The sequence below is a fragment of the Hippoglossus stenolepis genome, chromosome 5 (assembly GCF_022539355.2).
Source record: "Hippoglossus stenolepis isolate QCI-W04-F060 chromosome 5, HSTE1.2, whole genome shotgun sequence".
In the NCBI taxonomy this organism is placed as follows: Eukaryota; Metazoa; Chordata; class Actinopteri; order Pleuronectiformes; family Pleuronectidae; genus Hippoglossus; species Hippoglossus stenolepis.
In genome coordinates, this window is record NC_061487.1 from 13,061,286 (window position 1) to 13,080,102 (window position 18,817).

An 18,817-nucleotide genomic window follows, 5' to 3' on the forward strand; every position below is an offset into this window, starting at 1 on the left:
TAACTGAGGTGATTTCCAGGTGTCCTGTGCACCATCATTGGGATCCTGGTGGTGGTGATGGACTTCATGATACCAGAGAAGATGAAGGAGGCTTTCAGTGGCGGCATTGACAGTGATGAAGATGAGGATGTAACTGAAGGGGAGGGATACCTGAATTCAGTTTTTCTTGAAGGAGTGACAATTTTACCATTGACATCAAAAGTCACCATGGTAAGCTGGTAGAATAACAAAGAATTAAGAGGGTAATACCTCCGCTTGATACATAACTACCACCCTTGTAAATATTAGCTGCTTGTTCATGGAGTAATCATTTGATTACAAGCAGCAAAAGATTCTTATTCATTGTCCTCTTATTTTGGATATCTGAAAAATGTGACCAAGTCAATATGATAGGATTGCAAAATTGTTAAATCACTTTAATTGAATGGGCTCCTCCCTGAGCCATACAACATCCTTACATCAAGTTTTGTGGTAATCTTGCTAAATAACAGACAAACAAAACCTCCTGGGCGGGGGGGTAATGAATCACAGGCATTATGGTGAAATGTTTCCGTCTATAAACCAGTTTTAAAACCATTGTACCTTCCTTTGCTGCTCATTGACTACAATCCTTTTATTCCTGTGTTTCAGGTTCATATATGAAGCCGTCCATGTTTCCCTCGGGGGAAGTTCTCCAGCCACTACTTGAAGATGTGTTTGTTTTAAATACCTAAGTGAGAATGTAAGTGTTATGTTTGAAGTGAAGAATTGTGAAGTTCATTGTCATGTTACAGTAGTTGTAAATAATTATTAACTTGTATGGGATCCATACAATGTGTATATACATTTATATGGGCATTATGGATGATGTCACTGTTTAACTCTTTGAATGTGTATGAAAATGGACAATCATGTCTGCACAGTAATGATCATGGAGTGGAGCCACCGTATCTGGGTCCCGCCAATAATTATGCTCTCAACCAATCATGAGTCAGTCTCAACTGTCAATCATGATGTTTCACCCCATTCTTACAGCTCAAACGTTCTATGTACTTTTTAGTTTGGTCCATGTCTCATTAACTAACATGGAGGAGGCAGGGTTCATGAACGATACTGCAGCCAGCCACAAGAGGGCATTCAAGACGATTTGGCTTCACTTTTTAGAGTCTATGTTTCAACCCATTTAATTTAGCTTACTTTGACGTTTCATAGCCAGTGCAGGATCCCTAACCGTGCATGCATGTTGCTGATGGGCACTTTAATTTGTGCATAGTTTCTGAGCAGCATCACTGGTTGCAGTTTCCTTCTTTTCTTCTGAGTCCCCCACTCCTCAAAAAATGTGAAAACACAAAAGGAAACAACCCATGAAAGTTCAAACCATCAATTGCTAAACCAAGCAAACGTATTTTATTGTCTTATCTGTTTGTTTTTTGCAGCAACACCTTAATAAATTAAAGACAAGCGAGTGTTCAGCAGTGAGTCTGTTTTGTTTTTTTTGTGTTTTAACATTACATTCAGTCAGTAATGTGTGTTTTTATACATTCTTGTACGCTCTGGTAAAGGTAATGATAACCCATACTGTATGTCTTTGAAAAGTCAGTGTGTGTCTTTGGCCGTCAGCATCACCTTTATACACATAGTCTAGTGCCTTTGTACAGCATATTATCATCTTCTTTTAATATTTACTGTAATAGATTATCATGTCAGATTGAGACTTAATCCCTGGTCAGTAATTCTTCATAATAACATGCATATACTGTAGGAGTAATATGGCCTTTCCAATCGAGTCCTTGAGTAATCCAAAGTATTTACAGTAGAAGTACATTTTTAAACTCCATACACATTATAAAAATGACTAAATAAAAAATAAATGTACCAATTTATCTCTTCATAAGAAAATAACCATGACCTTAAAGCTACTTCTCTTCATCACCAGAAACTCACGTACAGTACTACAGACAGAGTATTCACATTGTAAGGCCATTATGACAATGTAATTCGAGAGATAAAACCTGAAAATGAGAACTGGGTGTTCTTTACAGCATTGCAACGAGAGGCCGAAAAAAAAAAAAATGATAGAAAAATAAATTCTCCTCGTCCCACCGAGCCGCCTGTCCGTCGTCTGTCTGTCGGCGGTGGTCACACGGCGCAGACATGCAGAGCTGCAGTGGGCCGATCCATGCAGGGACTCTATATGTAGACGGGCGTCTCCTGTCCCGTCAGCAGTCGGAACATCACAGCCGGCATCGTCTTCATGTTGATCTGACAGAGACAAGGCCAGCATTACACTGTCAACTCTAAGAGTCCACTTGCAGAGGCACAGTCACTCTTCACATCACTTGAATCTACTCCCATATGAGCCATCACAGTGTGAGTCAGAGGAGAGTTTAGATCCATTCATGAGAAATAATGAGCTCTTATGTCTTTTATGGACAAATTTACAACTGGAGAAATGAAGAGAAAAATCCCACAAAAACAAATTCACACGATAGCAGCTGGTGAGATGTGTGAGTAGTGGAGAAGATCAAAAGCAATTTGAAATTTGAGTTATGTAAGAAACTGATCTATTTCCTTTTATCTACAAAGAAAAGACTAGGTAAACACTCTTACTTGGTTTGTTGCTGAGAGTTACATGAGAACATTGATACCACTTCAATGACTGCATGGTAAATATGAAGCAGCCAATTAGCTCAATTCAAGATAAAGAGTGGAAACAGATGGAAACAGATGGAAACAGATGGAAACAGCCTACATCTGTCCAGAGATGATGTTGTCAGAGAGAATCAGATTAGCTGTTCCCTTCTTTTCAAGTCTTATGCTAAAACAAGCTAACAGGCTGCTGCTTCACATTTTACCATATTTATACTTATTAATACGTTCTTTATTTTATATATTAATTTTGTTCGTTGTAAAGCCCTTTGAGCTGTATTTTATGTATTGGCCGTTGGGTGGCTGTGGTTCAGGAGGTAGACTGGGTCATCCACTTCAGCCTGCCGAAGTCTCCATGGGCAAGATACTGAACCCCACATTGCCCCTGATGGCTGTGCTGGCAGTGTGTGAATGGTATGTGATAGAAGAAAAGCGCAGCATATAGGTGGCATATTTTTTAAGACAAAACTAAAAAAAGTGCAATATAAATGCTGTATAAATAAAATATATTATAATAATTTATTATCATCCAGACAAAAGAGTGGTATCATTCTCGTCATCTAACTCAACAATGAAAATAATGTGAAATGTCTCACTTTTACTTCAGTGTACATATGGATATGCACTTGGATCAATAGATTTTATTTGGATTCAATAAATTAGCTCGACAATTTGAATATAAAATGGAATGACAATTAATTTCTGGCAAACTAAATCTTCACAAACTATCAACCTCCCTCTGTTGCACTACGTACTACTAAGCTTTTATCGTTAAAGTATGTCTGCAATGATCTGGGATTTGAACCAGACTCAAACTGATCTAATGTGTGTGTGTTTCTTTAAAAGGCCTGTATGGCTCAGTGCTCTGTGTGCCTCAGTAATTACTGAAAACTGCCATCTTGTGGCATGAAGAGTTCTTACCTCACCCACTGACACGGACAGGTTTTGGACAATCTTCTCATGCGCCATAGCAACAACACTCTGGCCATTTATCTCAATGATTCGGTGTCCAACGCGAACGCCGCCTCGCTCTGCAATGCCACCTCTCATCAGACTGCAGATCTGAGGGTGTGAAAAAGATTCTGTGACTGTATTTACAACACTGGTGCTCTTCAGAAGTAGCCAACCGTTCATTTTGAGCCTGACCCTAAAGTTCAGTGTCACGCTGCTCACTGACAAGGGCTTACTCACAATGCCGTTCTGAACACTGAAGCCCAGCTGGAACTTGAGATCAGGTCTCTTGATGAGGACGGTGGTGACAGGAGGACAGCTCACGATGCTCAGCTTCACCTTCACCTGATTCTTCAGACCCTGCAACCAAAACACAACCTCATTTTAAAAGGAGTCAGTTGATATTTTTCTCTCTTAGAATAGAATAGAATAGGATAGAATATGCACACAAAAATAGTTGTAGTCGCCTTTCTGTGGACTGGATGTCACTTCGTGGAGTGAGGAATACTTATGGCCATTGGAATGAAGGCCTTTTAAAAAAACATTTTAGTCGCCAGAGGAACTCTATAGTGCCTCCTGGAGCTCACAGGCTCAAACTGCCTGAAGAGATGATGGGAGCTTTCTTCAGTGTCCTTGGGGAAATATGCCAAACCCCAAATTTCACCTGACGGCTGTGTCACATAGATGCACAGCAGGAGTTTGTGTGTGAACGGGTGAATTGCGAAAACCTATGTTTTTCTTTCTATTTAGCCTTTTTGCAAAACATTTATAAGATTAAAAGGCATATTTTAGAAAATATATAATAACACCATGAATTGGTACCAATGAGCTTGGATTAATGTTTTGTTAAGACTTTATGTGATGTTGGGTGTGTTTTTGCATCATAATGTGGATGGAATTACTTAACATTACGCTGGTATGGCTTCATGACTAAATTATATATATTAACATATGTGTTTCTATCCATTTTAATTCATTAGGGTGTCATCAGAGGTTGTAGTTTGTGCTATAGACAGACCTTTTTGTCGTGAAGTGACGTATCATCAAGATTAGTTTAGAATCTGTAAAGACTCACTCGAGCTCCCTGAGAAGCTCAGTACCTTGATGATGCCCTGACACGTGGCCAGCGGCAGCCCCACCAGGCTGGTGTCATTAATGGACATGATCTGGTCACCGACGCTGAGTTTTCCCGAGCGAGCTGCGGGGCCGCTGTTCAGCATACTGGCCAGGATAACGGTGGGCAGGATGGAGCCCCAGCCGGACTCCACGATCACCACACCGAGGCTCTCCCCCTTCTGTTTCTCCACGTGCAGCTGCAAAGAAGAAAAAGCATCAATTTAAGATTCTTGAATGTGAGATTCTGCTTGAGTCATTCATGGTTAGGCCAAACCATCATTCGTTATGCCTAATGAAAAAAACATCGCACCTCTTTACAGTTGTCTGAGTTTGAGAAATGTACAAGGTCGTCGTGGTACATTTCCTGGGAGTTGATGATGTCACTGTATTGTTTCTGGCTCAGGTCGGTGGGGTTGATGCCGTTGGCTCGCAGGAACTCTCTGTAGGCCACACTGAAGGCCTGACCAATGGACTGTGCGATCAGCTGTGCCTGTGGGAAGGGGAGCGTTTGGGGAAAACCATTCAGAATAAAGGATATCCCAGTTGACAACAGCAAGGAGGTTAGAGAGTGGTTTAAGTGACCACAGGATAAATAAAGTAAACCTAAAACTAAACGTGTATCCATAGTATCCACACAACACTCACATCCTCGGACTCAAAGACGTGGCAGACCATCCTGTACTGAGTCTTCCCTTCGCCGTTTGAATCGGGAGATTCTGAAAGATCCTCCGGTGAAGCCTGAGACACGCGCCTCCGAGCCATCAGAACCACGATACTACCAATGTCTGCGATGTAGGAGATGGTACGCAAGGCACTGTCCATCATTGTCTCCTATGGAGCAAAAAGAATAAGAAACATGTCATCATCTGTAGTAGTGGTTTGGCTATGTTGTTGTTGTTTAACTAAATATTCTTTTCATCTTGTTTTTATTTTGTTCTTTTGGTCCATCCATCCATCCATCCATCCATACCACTTATCCTTTGAGCTGGAGCCAATCTTAGCTGGCATTGCGTGAGAAGCAGGGTACCATCTGCACCGGTCGCCAGCATATCGGAGGGCCAACATTCATTATTTTTATCTCATTCTACTAATTGTTGTCTGTATTTGTGTTATGTTTAATTTTTTATACATATGCATATATGTTATTTGTATGTTTTACCATATACCTGCCAGGGACTGCAGATGCAAACTAGCCTGCAAAGTAAGAGCTGGCACATTTACATGTTGGACTTCATTATGGAGTAGATTCAACACACAAAGATCTCAGAGTTACTGACCTGTGTGTCAGCGTTCAGCACTTTGACAGCTTTAGTGGAGATGAACAGGTCGACCTCTGTCATCATCTGAGCGTCTTCATCTTGGCTCTTTTGAATAAACAACATAGTGTTTTAATCAGATACTTCCTTTTCTGTATTTTCATCTCACACAGCAAACTTTGAGCTTGTTGTCCAAACACATAGACTGTATATAAATATATATTCAGATATAAAATATTATATCTGTCTGAATATACAGTAAATATATTCTTTATATACAGTCTATAGACAAAACACTGACACAAGGAATAGCTGTAGGCAAAAAAGGAACAACAGCTCCACCGTGTGGTAAAGAAATAAATCTACTGCAGAGCTGACCTTTCATAGTTCACCTGCCAATACGGATAAATCTATACACTTAAAAAAACATGTATTAATTGAAAAGTGCTTTGGGACATAAACGTCTGCCAATACCGAACAAGTCTCTTACAAACACAACAATTTGGAAACCTGCAACAAAAACCTCAGAACTTAGAATCAGGTTCAAATCTCTGTTACATTAACAACTACGGCTCCAATGGCATTAAAATGATTTAACAGGATCCCAGATCCAGAATCGAATCATTTGTACTCTGTTTCTACATGTGGCAGATTTAAATATTCAGAAACCATAACAATGACGATTTACCTTGATACGACTGACAGCGTCTTGGGCCTGGGACATGCGAACAGACTTGGATGGATTTTTATCAGACAACACCTGAGTGCAGCCGAGGTAGTTCGCAGCGAAGATGATCCCGTCAATCAGATCCTCTGGCTCACAGGGACCGGGGACTATGCAGCAAAACAGACACCTCACGTTGTGACACAGTAACTTGCAGCATTGATAAACTATATAAAAATAAATATATTTGAATGAATAATATATTCTGAGATATTTACCATCTTCAAAGCTGGGGAAAGACGAAGCCTCCTGTGTTTTCTTTAAGATAAGGTATTAGTCATTAGTTAGTTTCACTTCCAATGTATTTGTGTGTATTTTGCAAAATATGGTTAATAGTAGATACAAAAATATATATGTGTGAATAATGAAAGATTAAATTATGAAAGGTGAATTTACAAAGTCGTAGATTTGCGTCTTTGACAGATCAGATGAAACAGCTTACAGCAGTTGTTGTTGAACACATGTTCACCTTGGGTGTGTTGGTCGTCTCTGCAGGGACGAGCTCCTGACACTGAGGCCTCCTCGGCTGCTCCGCCACATCCTCAGGCATCACGGCTGTGCTTGGCTTCTCACCCTGTTGTACACAAACATGTGCTTTAACTTGGGCAAGGCTTGTTTTAAATGTTTCTTGTTGTCCCATAAAGATGAAAAACCCACATGGAAAAAAAGGGGGGACAAAGAGCAATTGTGGCACAAGCATTAACAATCACAAGCTACAGATGACGAGATCTGACAGAGACCTGCCCTGTTTGCCGTGGTTACCTGCTGGGGTTTCTCTGGCCGTCTCTGCCTCTCCTCCAGCGGCTCCCTCTGTGGTTCTGGTGTGTGCTGAGGAGCCACCGAGGGTTTGGTGATCCTGGCTTTGTTCTCCTGGCCGTTGGCAGAAGGGGGACTGGGTCTGGGAACTGGGGGAGTCTCTTGACGAGGCTGTGGCTTCTGGGCGTCTGCAGGTGACTGTGCGTGGGAATGACGGGGTGGCGGAGGAGGATGTTGCTTACTGGAACCAGACTTAGCCTTGGTCCGAACAGCGGGCTTTTTGCAGTCCCTCGCTGAAGCCTTAGGACGCTGTTCAGTGCTGTTGGTCGAGCATCGTTTGATCCCAGAGACAATATGCTCAGTGTCCTCCGCTGCTCCCCTCCTCCCTCGCCCTTTGCTCTGCCTCTCCCTCTCTTTTGAACCCATGTGGGATGACTCACACTTCTTACTGGCTCCTTGGGTATTAGGGTTTCTTGTAACTCGAGTGACATCTTCTCTTTCCCTTTCATCGCCTCCCTTTCTAATTTTTTCATTATCATTGCCAGGATAAAGGCTGGTTGGTCTTTGAACAGTGTTCTTTGTCTCCTCTAAATCCTCTACAAACCTGGCCCCATCCAGCACCTCCTCTATCTCATCTCCGTCACTATAAAGGAACCTGTTCTCTTGGCCCTTCTCCGCTCCCTTCTCTGCTTCATCCGCAGGAACGGGGGCACAGTGTGACCTGAAGCGATGGCCCGTCTTGAGAGGCTTAGTGTTAGACTGCGATCCCTCACATATTTCTGTGCTATGACGAACTCTGGGAGCCAACTGGTCAGCAGCGCCGCTGTTCTCATTAATATTATCACCTCCTGCATGCTTTATATAGCCGGCATCCTCAGGACAGTACTGCTTGTAATACCTCATGTCCACCATGCCCTCCCTGTTCAAATGCAGCACCTCGTCGTAGTCCTGCTCGACATCAGAGCCCACGTTGTCGTACTCAGAGCAGGTGTCCTCCATGTCCTCGGGACTGGGGTCAGAGCTCGTGTAAACGTGTTTTGCAGAAGCAGGAGGCGTCAGCTGGTCAGTGTTTTCATCCTCGATGGTGTGCGGTGGTTGCTCAGACGCCTCCTTCACCGAGCCCTGCTGCTCCTCGTGGCTCTGTTTGGTGAGTCCTGGACTGGGGCACGGTGGAGGGCTGGGAGCCAATATTTCAGAAATGTTTCCTGGCTTCTCACCATGAGCCATCACTGGCCCTGTATGCCCACGACTGTCAACCCTGTTAACATCAATAGATAACAAATTGTTTCATTTTTCAGGTCAGTGAAATAAATTTGTAGTAAATGTTCACCTCATACTATCATCAATGCCATGCTGCCTGTTTCCTCGTACTCATAGAAAGGTCACTGAACCAATCATAGGTTTGCTGACATTCTGTGAGTTTGCTGTGAATTGTTGTATTGTAATTTAATGCCTTTTATATTATCCTGCCAAACTAGAATAGCACAAGAGTACATATCTCCACCAAGGCCCAACAGTCCCCTTATGACACCACATTTAAATTCACTAGATCAGAAATTTTGGGACCTGCAGCAAATGGCACAAAAAACAACATATCTTGCAATGTTGGAGAAATTAAGTCAAAAAAAAACATTCCTGGATCCGCCCCCCTGTTTCGCACTAACATTTAGTGGGATCTTCCTTGGGCCACGCCTCCACAAAATTTCATGGAAATGGTTTGAGTAGTTTTTGCGTAATCTTGCTAACAAACAAACACAGATGGAAACATTACCTCCTTTGTGGAAGTAATTAGTTGTGTATGTCTCGCTTAATTGTTGTGTTGTGCATGGCCCCTGTTAAATAAACTAATAAACTAAAGTGTTTTCTTTATTGGAACTAATACTGTAGAGATCAACTATCACATTTGGTATCTCTTTCTCTTCTGTAAATACACAAATTATTAAGCCATTAAGATTAATACCAGGAGCAAAACTAGCTCTTCCCTTGTTTACTTTGTTGAGATGAAACCCAACAACTCACAGAGCATCACTCAAACACCAGACTTAAATAACTTGTGGTTAGTGATTGTTTTCCGCACTTGCACAACCTCTGGAATGACAATCTGACATCCCCTATTAGAATTAAATAATGTCTTTGTTTCACACGTCAAACAAGTATCCACTGATTAACGTCATGCTGATCTACATTCATCCATTATTTCTGCACCCTCAGCACCCACACACGTGTCATGTCACCCCTTTTGTCTGCCGATGTTGTTTGTTATCTGTCATCTTGCTTTGTTGTGTCTGCTCTAATTCTGTCTTGATGTCCTGCAGAACAGGAAACCTGCTGTAAAAACCGCTCTCAGTGAGCAGAGGCAGCAGCATGCAGTGCTTCCTTTCTGTTTGATCATTGTTTACTTAAAGTTCTTACAAAGATGCATCCCAGAATAATCCATACTGTGTGGTTATAGTTTGTGTGCCAGATTTATGATTCATGACTTACAGTCTCTGAGGATGCTGTGTGTGGAACAGTACATCATTCTGTTGACATCTGAAAAGCAGCTCTGAATAAATGTTTGACCTGGACCAAAGCACAACAAAACATCCTGTGTATTGGCAAATGAACAGATAATGTTATAGTTCTACAAGAATGTAAACACAACTGGTACAAGACAAATATCTGCCCCCTCTTGTTTGGGATTTTTATGTATTTCAGGAGCTGCACAACAAAAAAGAAGCCATATACCCATCACGGCTCAGTTGCATGAATCAAACTATAGAGGTGAATATATTTGTTGATTGATCGCTAAATTGATGAGTCAATTAACAGAATTTTAATCTGCAACTATTTTGACAATCAGTTCATTGCATTTTGTCATGTAAAATCTCTCAATTCACCGGTTCCAGCCCCTGAAAAGTGAACATATACGTCAGTGATATTCATTGTTTGATAGCAAATTAAAGTCGATCACCTTGGACTGTGGGGAAATATGATCGGCCTATTTCCCTACTTACTAACATTCTATGGCCCAAGCAGTCCATTATCTATTATCTATCTATTATTAATATAGGAATTAGGAAAATAATAGACCCTTGTCATGGCAGGAAAATAGTGGGTAAACACAGGTGTTATTTATCACATTGTCAGCAAACATAACAGAACATTCATTAATGTAGTAACACCTGCGTTTACCTATTTCAGGTCAAAATGGCTGCCGTGAAGCAGGTGTATTGGCAGGTGTATTGATAATGCATAACAATTGCAGTTCTTCACTACCACAAACACACAAACACATACATAACACCAAAGAATTATGTTAATATTATAGAGTTCATCAGTTCAACAAGGTAAACAACACACACACAGAGAGGACATTACACTGACTTAAACGGATTTCTTGGAGACTTATCCTAACCTTATATTTCTTATACTTGCCTAATCCTTACCTTAACCTTAACCTTAACCTAAACCTAAACCTAAACCTAAACCTAAACCTAAACCTAAACCTAAACCTAATCTTAACCTAAACTTAAAACATGTCCTCACCTTTAAATGTAATGATTTATGTTATAGGGACTTGCTTTTTGTCCCCATAAAGAAGACAGGTCCCCATAATATGAATGTATAAACACATATGTATATATATACTGTATGTATATTATTACATGTATATCTAATTTGTTTTGTCTTGTTTGGCTCCTCAGTTTAAAACATATATACTGTGTGTGTGTGTGTGTTTGTGTCTGTGTGTGTGTGTGTGTGTGCTGGATCTGCTGCCACTACACGCCCAGTATAAACATGTCATCATCACCAAGCCCTCAACATGAAGCATCTTGTGGCTGAACTGGAAACACTGCTGTACTGTTGTTGCTCAACCTTTTTTGGGGGAAATGATTCCACACTGTGGTCACAGCAGTGTCGATCAGATCAGATGAAACTGAAATGGTGGTGGTCTTAACCCCTATAATAAACCACGCAGACCTCATCCTGACCTCTCTGCTAATTGAAAACAATAGGGACCATTACGCCCCCCCCTTCTCACGCATGTTGCCCTGCCCTTTGCGGATCTGCGGTGGTTTTTAATAAAGCCATTACGCCAAACTTTTGCCGCAGCATGTGCGTGTGTGTGTGGACGCCGCACTCACATCTGGCCACATATCGATAACATAATCGGACATATGGTTTTTCCCTGCGCGTACACTGTAGCGTGCATTAATGGAGCCCACTCCCTCCACACGCACGCACACAACACACACACGCGCGCTGCTGGCTTCAGCATCTGCAAGCATCATATCATCATCATCCTCATCCCCATCACGCTGCTGCTGCTGCTGTAATTCCCATCGACCTTGATGTGGAGACTGCAGCGAGCTGACGTGCCGCTCAGAGGCTGATGCTGGAGCCCATCGCAGCATTGTCCTCCTCAGACCTGCTCTTATCGGGGCCTATTTGTGGAAATGCATCACTGTGACATTTCCATCCGTCCGCGCATACACACGAGTCCAGCGTGTCCCCACTCACCAGCATCAGTCCCGGCGCTGTCCCTCCATGTGAAAAACGCCCGAGTGCCGATCACATCTGGTCGCTCTCCGGAATGGTGAGTTTTGAATAAAAGCCGCACAGCAGCCCAGGAACGTGTGTAAGAAAATACACCCCCCACTCCACCCTCCATTATGTGCTCACTGCCCCCCAACATCACACACACACACACACCCACACACCCACACACACGCACACACACACACACACACACACCGTGTGAGGTCTGCACAGCCAAACATGAGGCTAAATAAGCGACCATTTCATTTTGAAGCGTTTATTTCATATGTGATTAAATGTGTAATTTAGGATGTTGGGGGGAAAAAACAGAGTTATGTGCATTTTTTGCATTGTAATTCAAACAATATAAGTTTAGTTAAAAAATATATACACATAAATATTTGACATCCAATTGTGTTTATTTCCCCTTTTTGAGTTTTTTTTTTGTTTAGTTAATTAAAAATGATCGATATACTTTGGATCGATTACTTCCCCCTGACAGTCATTCTGTGCTCTGCTGGTTACGCCTGAGAAGCGGGATTGTTGTCACCCTGCAGCGCCTCCTCGGCTAGATGCTACCCGGCATGTTAGCTAACATCAAGAGCCACTGACAGGGCGTCTGGTCATGTTTCTGTGTTTTTTGTGACACACGCATGAGACTACAAGAGCTGCAAATATGCGCTGTGTTGAATGTGCTGTTTTTAATGTGATTATTTCTGAGCAAAGTTAGCTTTTAACTTAGCGTAACCACAGCAGTGTTAGCCCTGTCCACACTGGGAGTTCACTGCAGCGTTTGCAGCGAAGAGAAGCTTCTGAAAGACGTTTTCACTGAGCAACAACACAATGACCGACAGAGCCAACAAGGACAAGCCCAGGAGAAGTCTGTCATTGTCCAAGAGCAAGAAGAAAGGTAATGTCTCAGCTGGGACTCCTGCCCGTGCTGCCTCCTCCATGACTCCGATCACCTCATTCTTCAACAGCCAGCCTCCCTCCAAGCTGGCCTGTCCCCTGTGTGGCCAACTGGTACCAAGATTCAGGATCAATGAGCACATCGATTTGCAATGTCAGAACTTTGACAGAGGAGACAGCTGTGCCACCTCAGCAAGTAATAATGTTGTGCCAAGCACCCAGCTGTCACCCAGAAGGAATCCTGCAAAGTCCCCAGAGCTGGATCGAAACAAGGGAGAGGAGGTCAAAGAGACCAACACCAGCCCTTACTTCAAAAAGGATCACTTTCAGCAGGCTCCACGTGAGATAAACAGTAAAACTGTGGTCAGGACAATTGACCTGGGAAGTCTGTCCTCCAAGATATCCAAAAAGTGCCTGGACCCACCTGAGAGGACACAAACGGATGGTGAACAACTGGAAAAGGAGAGAGACCCTCCTGAGACTCTGAGCAGCTCGCAGAAAGAAAATTTCCTGAGTCAGAGTTTAGAGGACAACAAAGATAGTGTGAAAGTCATTGACCTGACAGAAACCTGCGATGATACTCCAACAGCAGTGGCATATCTATCCTGTTCAGAAAAAGGACATACTCTTAAACAGAAAGAAACTATGAAACTTCCCAAACCAGAAACCTCCCAAAAACTAGTCACTCCAAAGTTGCAGGTTTCTTCCTCCAAACTCGCAAAGAGGAAAAAAAACACTTCCACTGGCAAGGTGTCCGTTTTCACTAAGAAAGCAAAAATTGACAAGAGCAGGGAGTCAGATGAGGTGTTGTCTAGTGAAATAAAAGCTGAGAAAACTGATACAGACCAAGATCAAACTGTCGTGCCTTCCACAACGTCTGACCCCCCTCTGAGTTCAGAGGAGATTTGTGATTTAACTGCTGCACTCATTAATAGTGATTCCCTGCCAGAGTTTGCTCAGCAGACCATCAGCGACCAAGCTGTCGAGAGCCTTCATCCACCACATCTTCCATACTACCTCCGTAACTTCAGAACTGTACTAGAGGCGGTGCTGGAGAATGAAGACGATAGAGCGTTGTTCAACCAGGAAGATATGTCACTCATACACGCATTTGAGAAGCTATCAGGTATGCTAGAATGTCACACAGTTATTATCATTTGACAACAATGAATAGAAATAATTGTTCTCATGTGTCTTCTCTATCAAAAGTCATGGGGCAGAAGCTGTATGTGAGGCTCTTTCAGAGGAAGCTGAAATGGCTTCAAGTTAATAAACTGGATTATGAGCAGATATGCAGTGAACTGGGACCAGTTGCTGAGGAGCTGGTTCAAAGTGGTTTTCTGCAGTCAGGTAGATGAAGCCCAAATCTTCCTAATATCTTACATCTCTGGCTAACTTCAAATTACTGAAATATTTATTAGTATACTGTTGCAAGCTGTGTTTTCATATTTCTTTATTTTGTTTGACTGCTGAGAGAATGAATTATTGCATTGTTGTGTAGTAACTGGGAGTTAACACCATTTGTGTTATCCTCGTGAAAATCCACACCAACCCAATTGTGTACATTTTTTATTTTTTCCTTTAGATATCCACTAAATTTAGATTTTTGTATTTTAAAGAGAATGATCTTGAGGACCTCGGAGAAGCGCTGGATCTGCTGCCTGCTCCTGAACTCAAAGCTCTGGCTAAGAGCTTCCATCTGGGCAGTTCTGGGACTCAGAAACAGCAGCTTGTGGACGGGCTGCTTAATCTGAGCAAAAAAAAATCAATCTTCTCTCTGAGCCCTGCTCAAAACATCAGGGCTGTCATCCTCAAAAAGTGAGATGAGCAGTGACTTTGTGTTTATTTACTGTACTAGTAATGTTGTTATGATTTCACGCCTGTGCTTTCCTCTCCAACGTTCAAGGGCGAAACAGCTCGCAGGTTCCTGTGTGCGTCTGTGTCGTGATCCTCGCGCTGTTTTCTCCCGCATCCTTCTGCTCTTCTCTCTGACGGACACCATGGATGAGGAGGAGACGGCAGCTGGCGGACAGAGCCAGCTTTTTACCATCCTGCTCGTCAACTCAGGACGTCTGGCCTTCCCAGACTACACAATGCAACGTAACACCAAGGTCTTCCTGGACAGAGAGGACCTGATTAGGTGAGGGCCTGCCAACAGAGTTTAGATAATTTTGTAGTTGTGGTTGTTGAAGAAGTATAAACAGGAATATATAACGTCTTACTCCATTCATCCCACCAGATATGAAGTATCCATGCGATCCCTGCAAGAGGTAAACACAGCGATGCAGGCAGGTCAGTGGGAAGGGGCCCTAGAGATTTACACTGTTGCCAAAAGTGCCTGGCAGGAGCTGAAGAAAAACCATGACTTCAGGTGATGAGCCATCAATTTATTTATCAATCCCTTTGTCTCTGTCTGAAAAACAGATACAGAGTCCTTTGTGATTGTTTAACATTAACATTATCATTGTGTTGGATAGTCATCAGGAAGAGTTGCCTGTGTTCCTGCGCAGCTTCACTACAGGATGGTCTTACACTCGGATCTTATCCAGAGGGGTGGAGATCCTGCAGCGGCTACGTCAATATGAGGTTTGTCGACCTCATCCACTCAAACTCACACAAACGTAACCATGTTTGAAGTACGTCATAATTAAAAAGGAGAGTTTTGTGTTAACAGGAAGCAGTAGAGGAGCTGCAGTCCTTACTGTTGCAGTCTGTTTACTGTCCTGACAGCCGAGGGCGATGGTGGGACCGACTGGCGTTAAACCTTCACCTGCACCTCAAGAAACCTGAGCAGGTGAGCTGCAGTATCCGCTCACCTCCTCAGAGACATCCTCTTCATCTCATTCACTCATCATGTGCTCAGTAATCGATGTCTCGTGTTTTCATTTGCATGGCTGCTGCTCTTTTCCTGTTGCATTCAGGCAATTGGTGCTATTAGAGATGGGCTGACAGACACTCTGGTACGAACAGGACCTAAACTCTCCCTGCATCAGAGAGCCGTTCGGATGAAAGACTCTGCCAGCTTCAAGAAGTATCGCCTGCAACTCGGAGATTTACCAACTATTCAAGTCCAAGATGTCAAACATGTGAGTTTGCTGCATTATGTTCGCACTGAGCTTCCTCGGGAAAACACTTTTATCACTTTTATATTTTCCTGTTTGTACTTTTGCCTGCAGGTTACAATCCGAGGACAGCTGTTTCCTCATGAGGGAGGCATGGGCAAATCTAGGTTTCTTTTACATGCAAATGGTGAGGGGGAAGACAGCAGCGATGCCACTGTGATATGTTCTGTGGAAGAGCTGTGTTTAGCACATTACCGCCAAAAAGGATTTGACCAAGGTAAACATTGTTTCTCGCCCTGTAAAAACTAATAACGTGGATGTTCCTCTGATCACAAGAACAATATATTGTTGTTGTTAATGTAACAGGGATCCATGGTGAGGGTTCGACTTTCTCTACATTGTTTGCTCTTTTGCTGTGGGACGTCATTTTTATGGAAGGAATTCCAGATGTTTTCCGAAACCCTTACCAGGTAAAGTAAGCTCTCTATAAGTTTTGTTGAATAACCATGCATCGGAAAAAGTTTTAATTCATGTTTTGTTTCCCCTCAAAGACATGTCCTCTGGATCTTTACACCGACTGTTTCTATGAGAACAGGAAGGAGGCGATCGATTCTCGTGTTCAGTTACTCAGTGAGGCGTCGGTGGAGACGCTGCATAGCATGTTGGAGGATGTCTGGACCTCACAGGAGGGTAAAGTGTGTTCCTTGGTCAGCTGGGAGCTATTCTCATCTCTTCAACATGCACAGGTATTTACTGTCAATCTTGCAAGTATACAGTGGCTTCAGAAAGTATTCAGTATAATAAAGCACTTGCAAACTATATTGTGTTGTAGATGTTATTTTGAATTGATTAAATTGCCATAAATGCACATCAATCTACACAACATAAAGGCAAAATTAAATATGTTTTTAAATAATTACAAATCCTCATCAAATCTCTTAATCAAATACTAAAATCTCACATTTACAAAAGTATTAAAATCCTTTGCTTTGGTTCTTGTTTGAACTTATGTCTAGATGTTGATTGGAGTCCACCTGTGGCAAACTGAATGGACATAGTTTAGAAAGGTACATACCTCTGTAAATAAGTTCCCATAATTCACACTGCATGTCAGGACAAAACCCAGGTCATCAAGTCCAAGGAGGTCTCTGTAGACCTCTGCAATAAAACTTTAGCAGGACATAGATCAGAGTGAGGGTACGAAACCATTTCTAAAGCTTTGAATGTTCCCAGGAGTGCAGTAGTCACAGTTATTGTGAAATTGATTTTTTCCCGAGAGTTGCCCATCCGACCCAACTGACCGACGAGAAGGGCCTTGGTCAGGGAGGAGTCCAACAACCACAAGTCATTCTAACAGAGCTTTAGAACGCCCAGTGTCATGCGATGGGAGGGGCCTTCTCAGTAGCATGGAGAGGGAGACAAGTAGAAACATAGATTCTTCATAGAGTCAAAATATCCTGAATATGAACTCTGCCATCTTGAAGCAATGAATGGAGCCGCGGAATTGAAGTCCTGCAGGAACGAGTTTGATCAATGATGACTCAAGTCAATCTCAGTGGGCAATCGTGATGTTTCACTCAACTAATAAAAGCAAACTTTTAAGATTTCAGTTTTTATTTGTTAAGAAATTAGCTAAAATTTCTGAAAACAAGTTCATACTTTATCAGTACGACGTGTAGATTGATAAGCAAAAATGGCAGTTTTGCCAATTTAAAATAGTTTGTAAAAAATAAAGGTCAGTATATATCGTGTTATACATTATGAATCTAATAGATGTATAGTATTTTTTACTTAAATTGTGTGATGTTGTAATGTGACAATCGGTTTCAATTAATAACTGATTAGATGTGTGTCTACATTTGTTATTTAGGTACTAACATGGTACTAACATTACCACCTTTATTCACTGATATTTGCAGTCCCTGGTGTCTTGCCTTGGTGGAGCCTTCTTAGGAGGAGTAACAGCACGAATGTCAAAAGACTACAGACACTGTCGTGCAGGTTTGCCTGATCTGGTGGTGTGGAACACCTCAGAAAACACCTACAAGGTGAGATATCGTCACGTCTTAGCTATTAGAATTAGGTTGATCCCTGAATCATGTCTGATTATTCTGCATAGCCTTGTGACACGGGTTGTCTTGTTGCAGCTGGTGGAGGTGAAGGGGCCCACTGACCGGCTGTCCCAGAAACAACAGATCTGGCTGGATGAGCTGCAGAAACTGGGGGCCGATGTAGAAGTGTGTCACGTGGAAGCTTGTGGAGCCCGAGGAGCTCGCCTGGAATAAAAAAAAAAAAGAAATGACTGAAGAGATTAAATGGAAACATGAGCAGAAAGACTGAAATAAACATTATTTGTGTGCTGATTCTGATGTTTATCTTCCATTTACAACAACTTTAACCATATTTGAGTAATGGGAATGTTGTCAAAAGGAGTGTTCCTTGGGAATGTGGTTTTATCATCAAGTCAACCACTGCATCAACAGGAAGAGGTGCATCATGGGATGATCATCACAGAGAACTGCCAGGATCAGAAATAGCTTACACATAATCAGAGGTTATGCTTGACAGGAAATTGATCCAATGACCTAACAAACCTGATGGTGTTTCCTTCTCTCTTCCAACACCGCATTCACGGGATCTTGGGTTGCCAAGCAACATAAACATGTAGTTGGCTGCTTATGAATTGTATGATGGCTCTGTGAGTTTGTTATGCAAGTGAGGTGGCTTTATAAATCTATATATATGCCGTTTGCTGCTACTCTACCAAAAATAAAACATCAATTGGGAACCAAGAAAAAGATAATAGGGCAGCAATTAATGATTATTTCTGTTATTGATTAAACTGCTGTTTGTTTTCTCCATAATGTGAATAATTAATAGGTCTATAAAATGTC

General features: G+C 42.2%; 3 protein-coding genes across 7 annotated transcripts in view; 2 read left to right on the plus strand and 1 right to left on the minus strand.

Moving 5' to 3' along the window:
* The window catches only part of duox2 (dual oxidase 2), a 4,170-nt gene extending 2,719 nt beyond the window's left edge, over nt 1-1,451 (plus strand). For all 3 annotated transcript variants that reach the window (XM_035157803.2, XM_035157805.2, XM_035157804.2), the window contains exons 8-9: nt 20-210; nt 631-1,451. In XM_035157803.2, coding sequence (XP_035013694.2) covers nt 20-210; nt 631-642 — 203 coding nt within the window. In that variant the 3' untranslated portion in view covers nt 643-1,451. The remainder of the gene's footprint in view (nt 1-19; nt 211-630) is intronic.
* apba2a (amyloid beta (A4) precursor protein-binding, family A, member 2a) lies at nt 1,347-12,091 on the minus strand. Of its 2 annotated transcripts, none has more exons than XM_035157802.2 (12): nt 11,935-12,091; nt 7,438-8,689; nt 7,145-7,249; nt 6,894-6,933; nt 6,640-6,785; nt 5,973-6,059; nt 5,341-5,526; nt 5,006-5,185; nt 4,680-4,892; nt 3,820-3,939; nt 3,550-3,690; nt 1,347-2,241 (listed from the first exon to the last, which is right to left on the minus strand). In XM_035157802.2, exons 2-12 carry the CDS (start codon nt 8,656-8,658, stop codon nt 2,170-2,172), a joined length of 2,511 nt encoding a protein of 836 aa, XP_035013693.1. In that variant the 5' UTR covers nt 8,659-8,689; nt 11,935-12,091; the 3' UTR covers nt 1,347-2,169. The 2 variants fall into 2 exon arrangements, with proteins under 2 accessions (XP_035013693.1, XP_035013691.1); XM_035157800.2 differs by having other exon boundaries at nt 7,118-7,249.
* A 383-nt stretch (nt 12,092-12,474) lies between these two features.
* Nucleotides 12,475-18,287, plus strand: fan1 (FANCD2 and FANCI associated nuclease 1). Of its 2 annotated transcripts, XM_035157895.2 has the most exons (13): nt 12,475-13,987; nt 14,071-14,211; nt 14,481-14,679; nt 14,768-15,001; nt 15,101-15,232; nt 15,339-15,447; nt 15,536-15,655; nt 15,783-15,947; nt 16,038-16,200; nt 16,290-16,393; nt 16,475-16,669; nt 17,843-17,971; nt 18,071-18,287. In XM_035157895.2, exons 1-13 carry the CDS (start codon nt 12,796-12,798, stop codon nt 18,206-18,208), a joined length of 3,021 nt encoding a protein of 1,006 aa, XP_035013786.2. In that variant the 5' UTR covers nt 12,475-12,795; the 3' UTR covers nt 18,209-18,287. The 2 variants fall into 2 exon arrangements, with proteins under 2 accessions (XP_035013786.2, XP_047195815.1); XM_047339859.1 differs by lacking the exon at nt 14,071-14,211.
* The last annotated feature ends 530 nt before the right edge of the window (nt 18,288-18,817 follow it).

Coding starts and splice junctions, on each gene's coding strand:
- fan1 (XM_035157895.2), top strand. CDS start 12,796: ATGACCGACAGAGCCAACAAGGACAAGCCCAGGAGAAGTCTGTCATTG. Junction 15,233..15,338: donor AAGAAAAACCATGACTTCAG/GTGATGAGCCAT, acceptor TGTGTTGGATAG/TCATCAGGAAGAGTTGCCTG. Junction 15,948..16,037: donor AAGTCCAAGATGTCAAACAT/GTGAGTTTGCTG, acceptor TTTTGCCTGCAG/GTTACAATCCGAGGACAGCT.
- apba2a (XM_035157800.2), bottom strand. CDS start 8,658: ATGGCTCATGGTGAGAAGCCAGGAAACATTTCTGAAATATTGGCTCCC. Junction 6,934..7,117: donor TGTGTTCAACAACAACTGCT/GTAAGCTGTTTC, acceptor CTTATCTTAAAG/AAAACACAGGAGGCTTCGTC. Junction 6,786..6,893: donor TTTCCCCAGCTTTGAAGATG/GTAAATATCTCA, acceptor TTTGCTGCATAG/TCCCCGGTCCCTGTGAGCCA.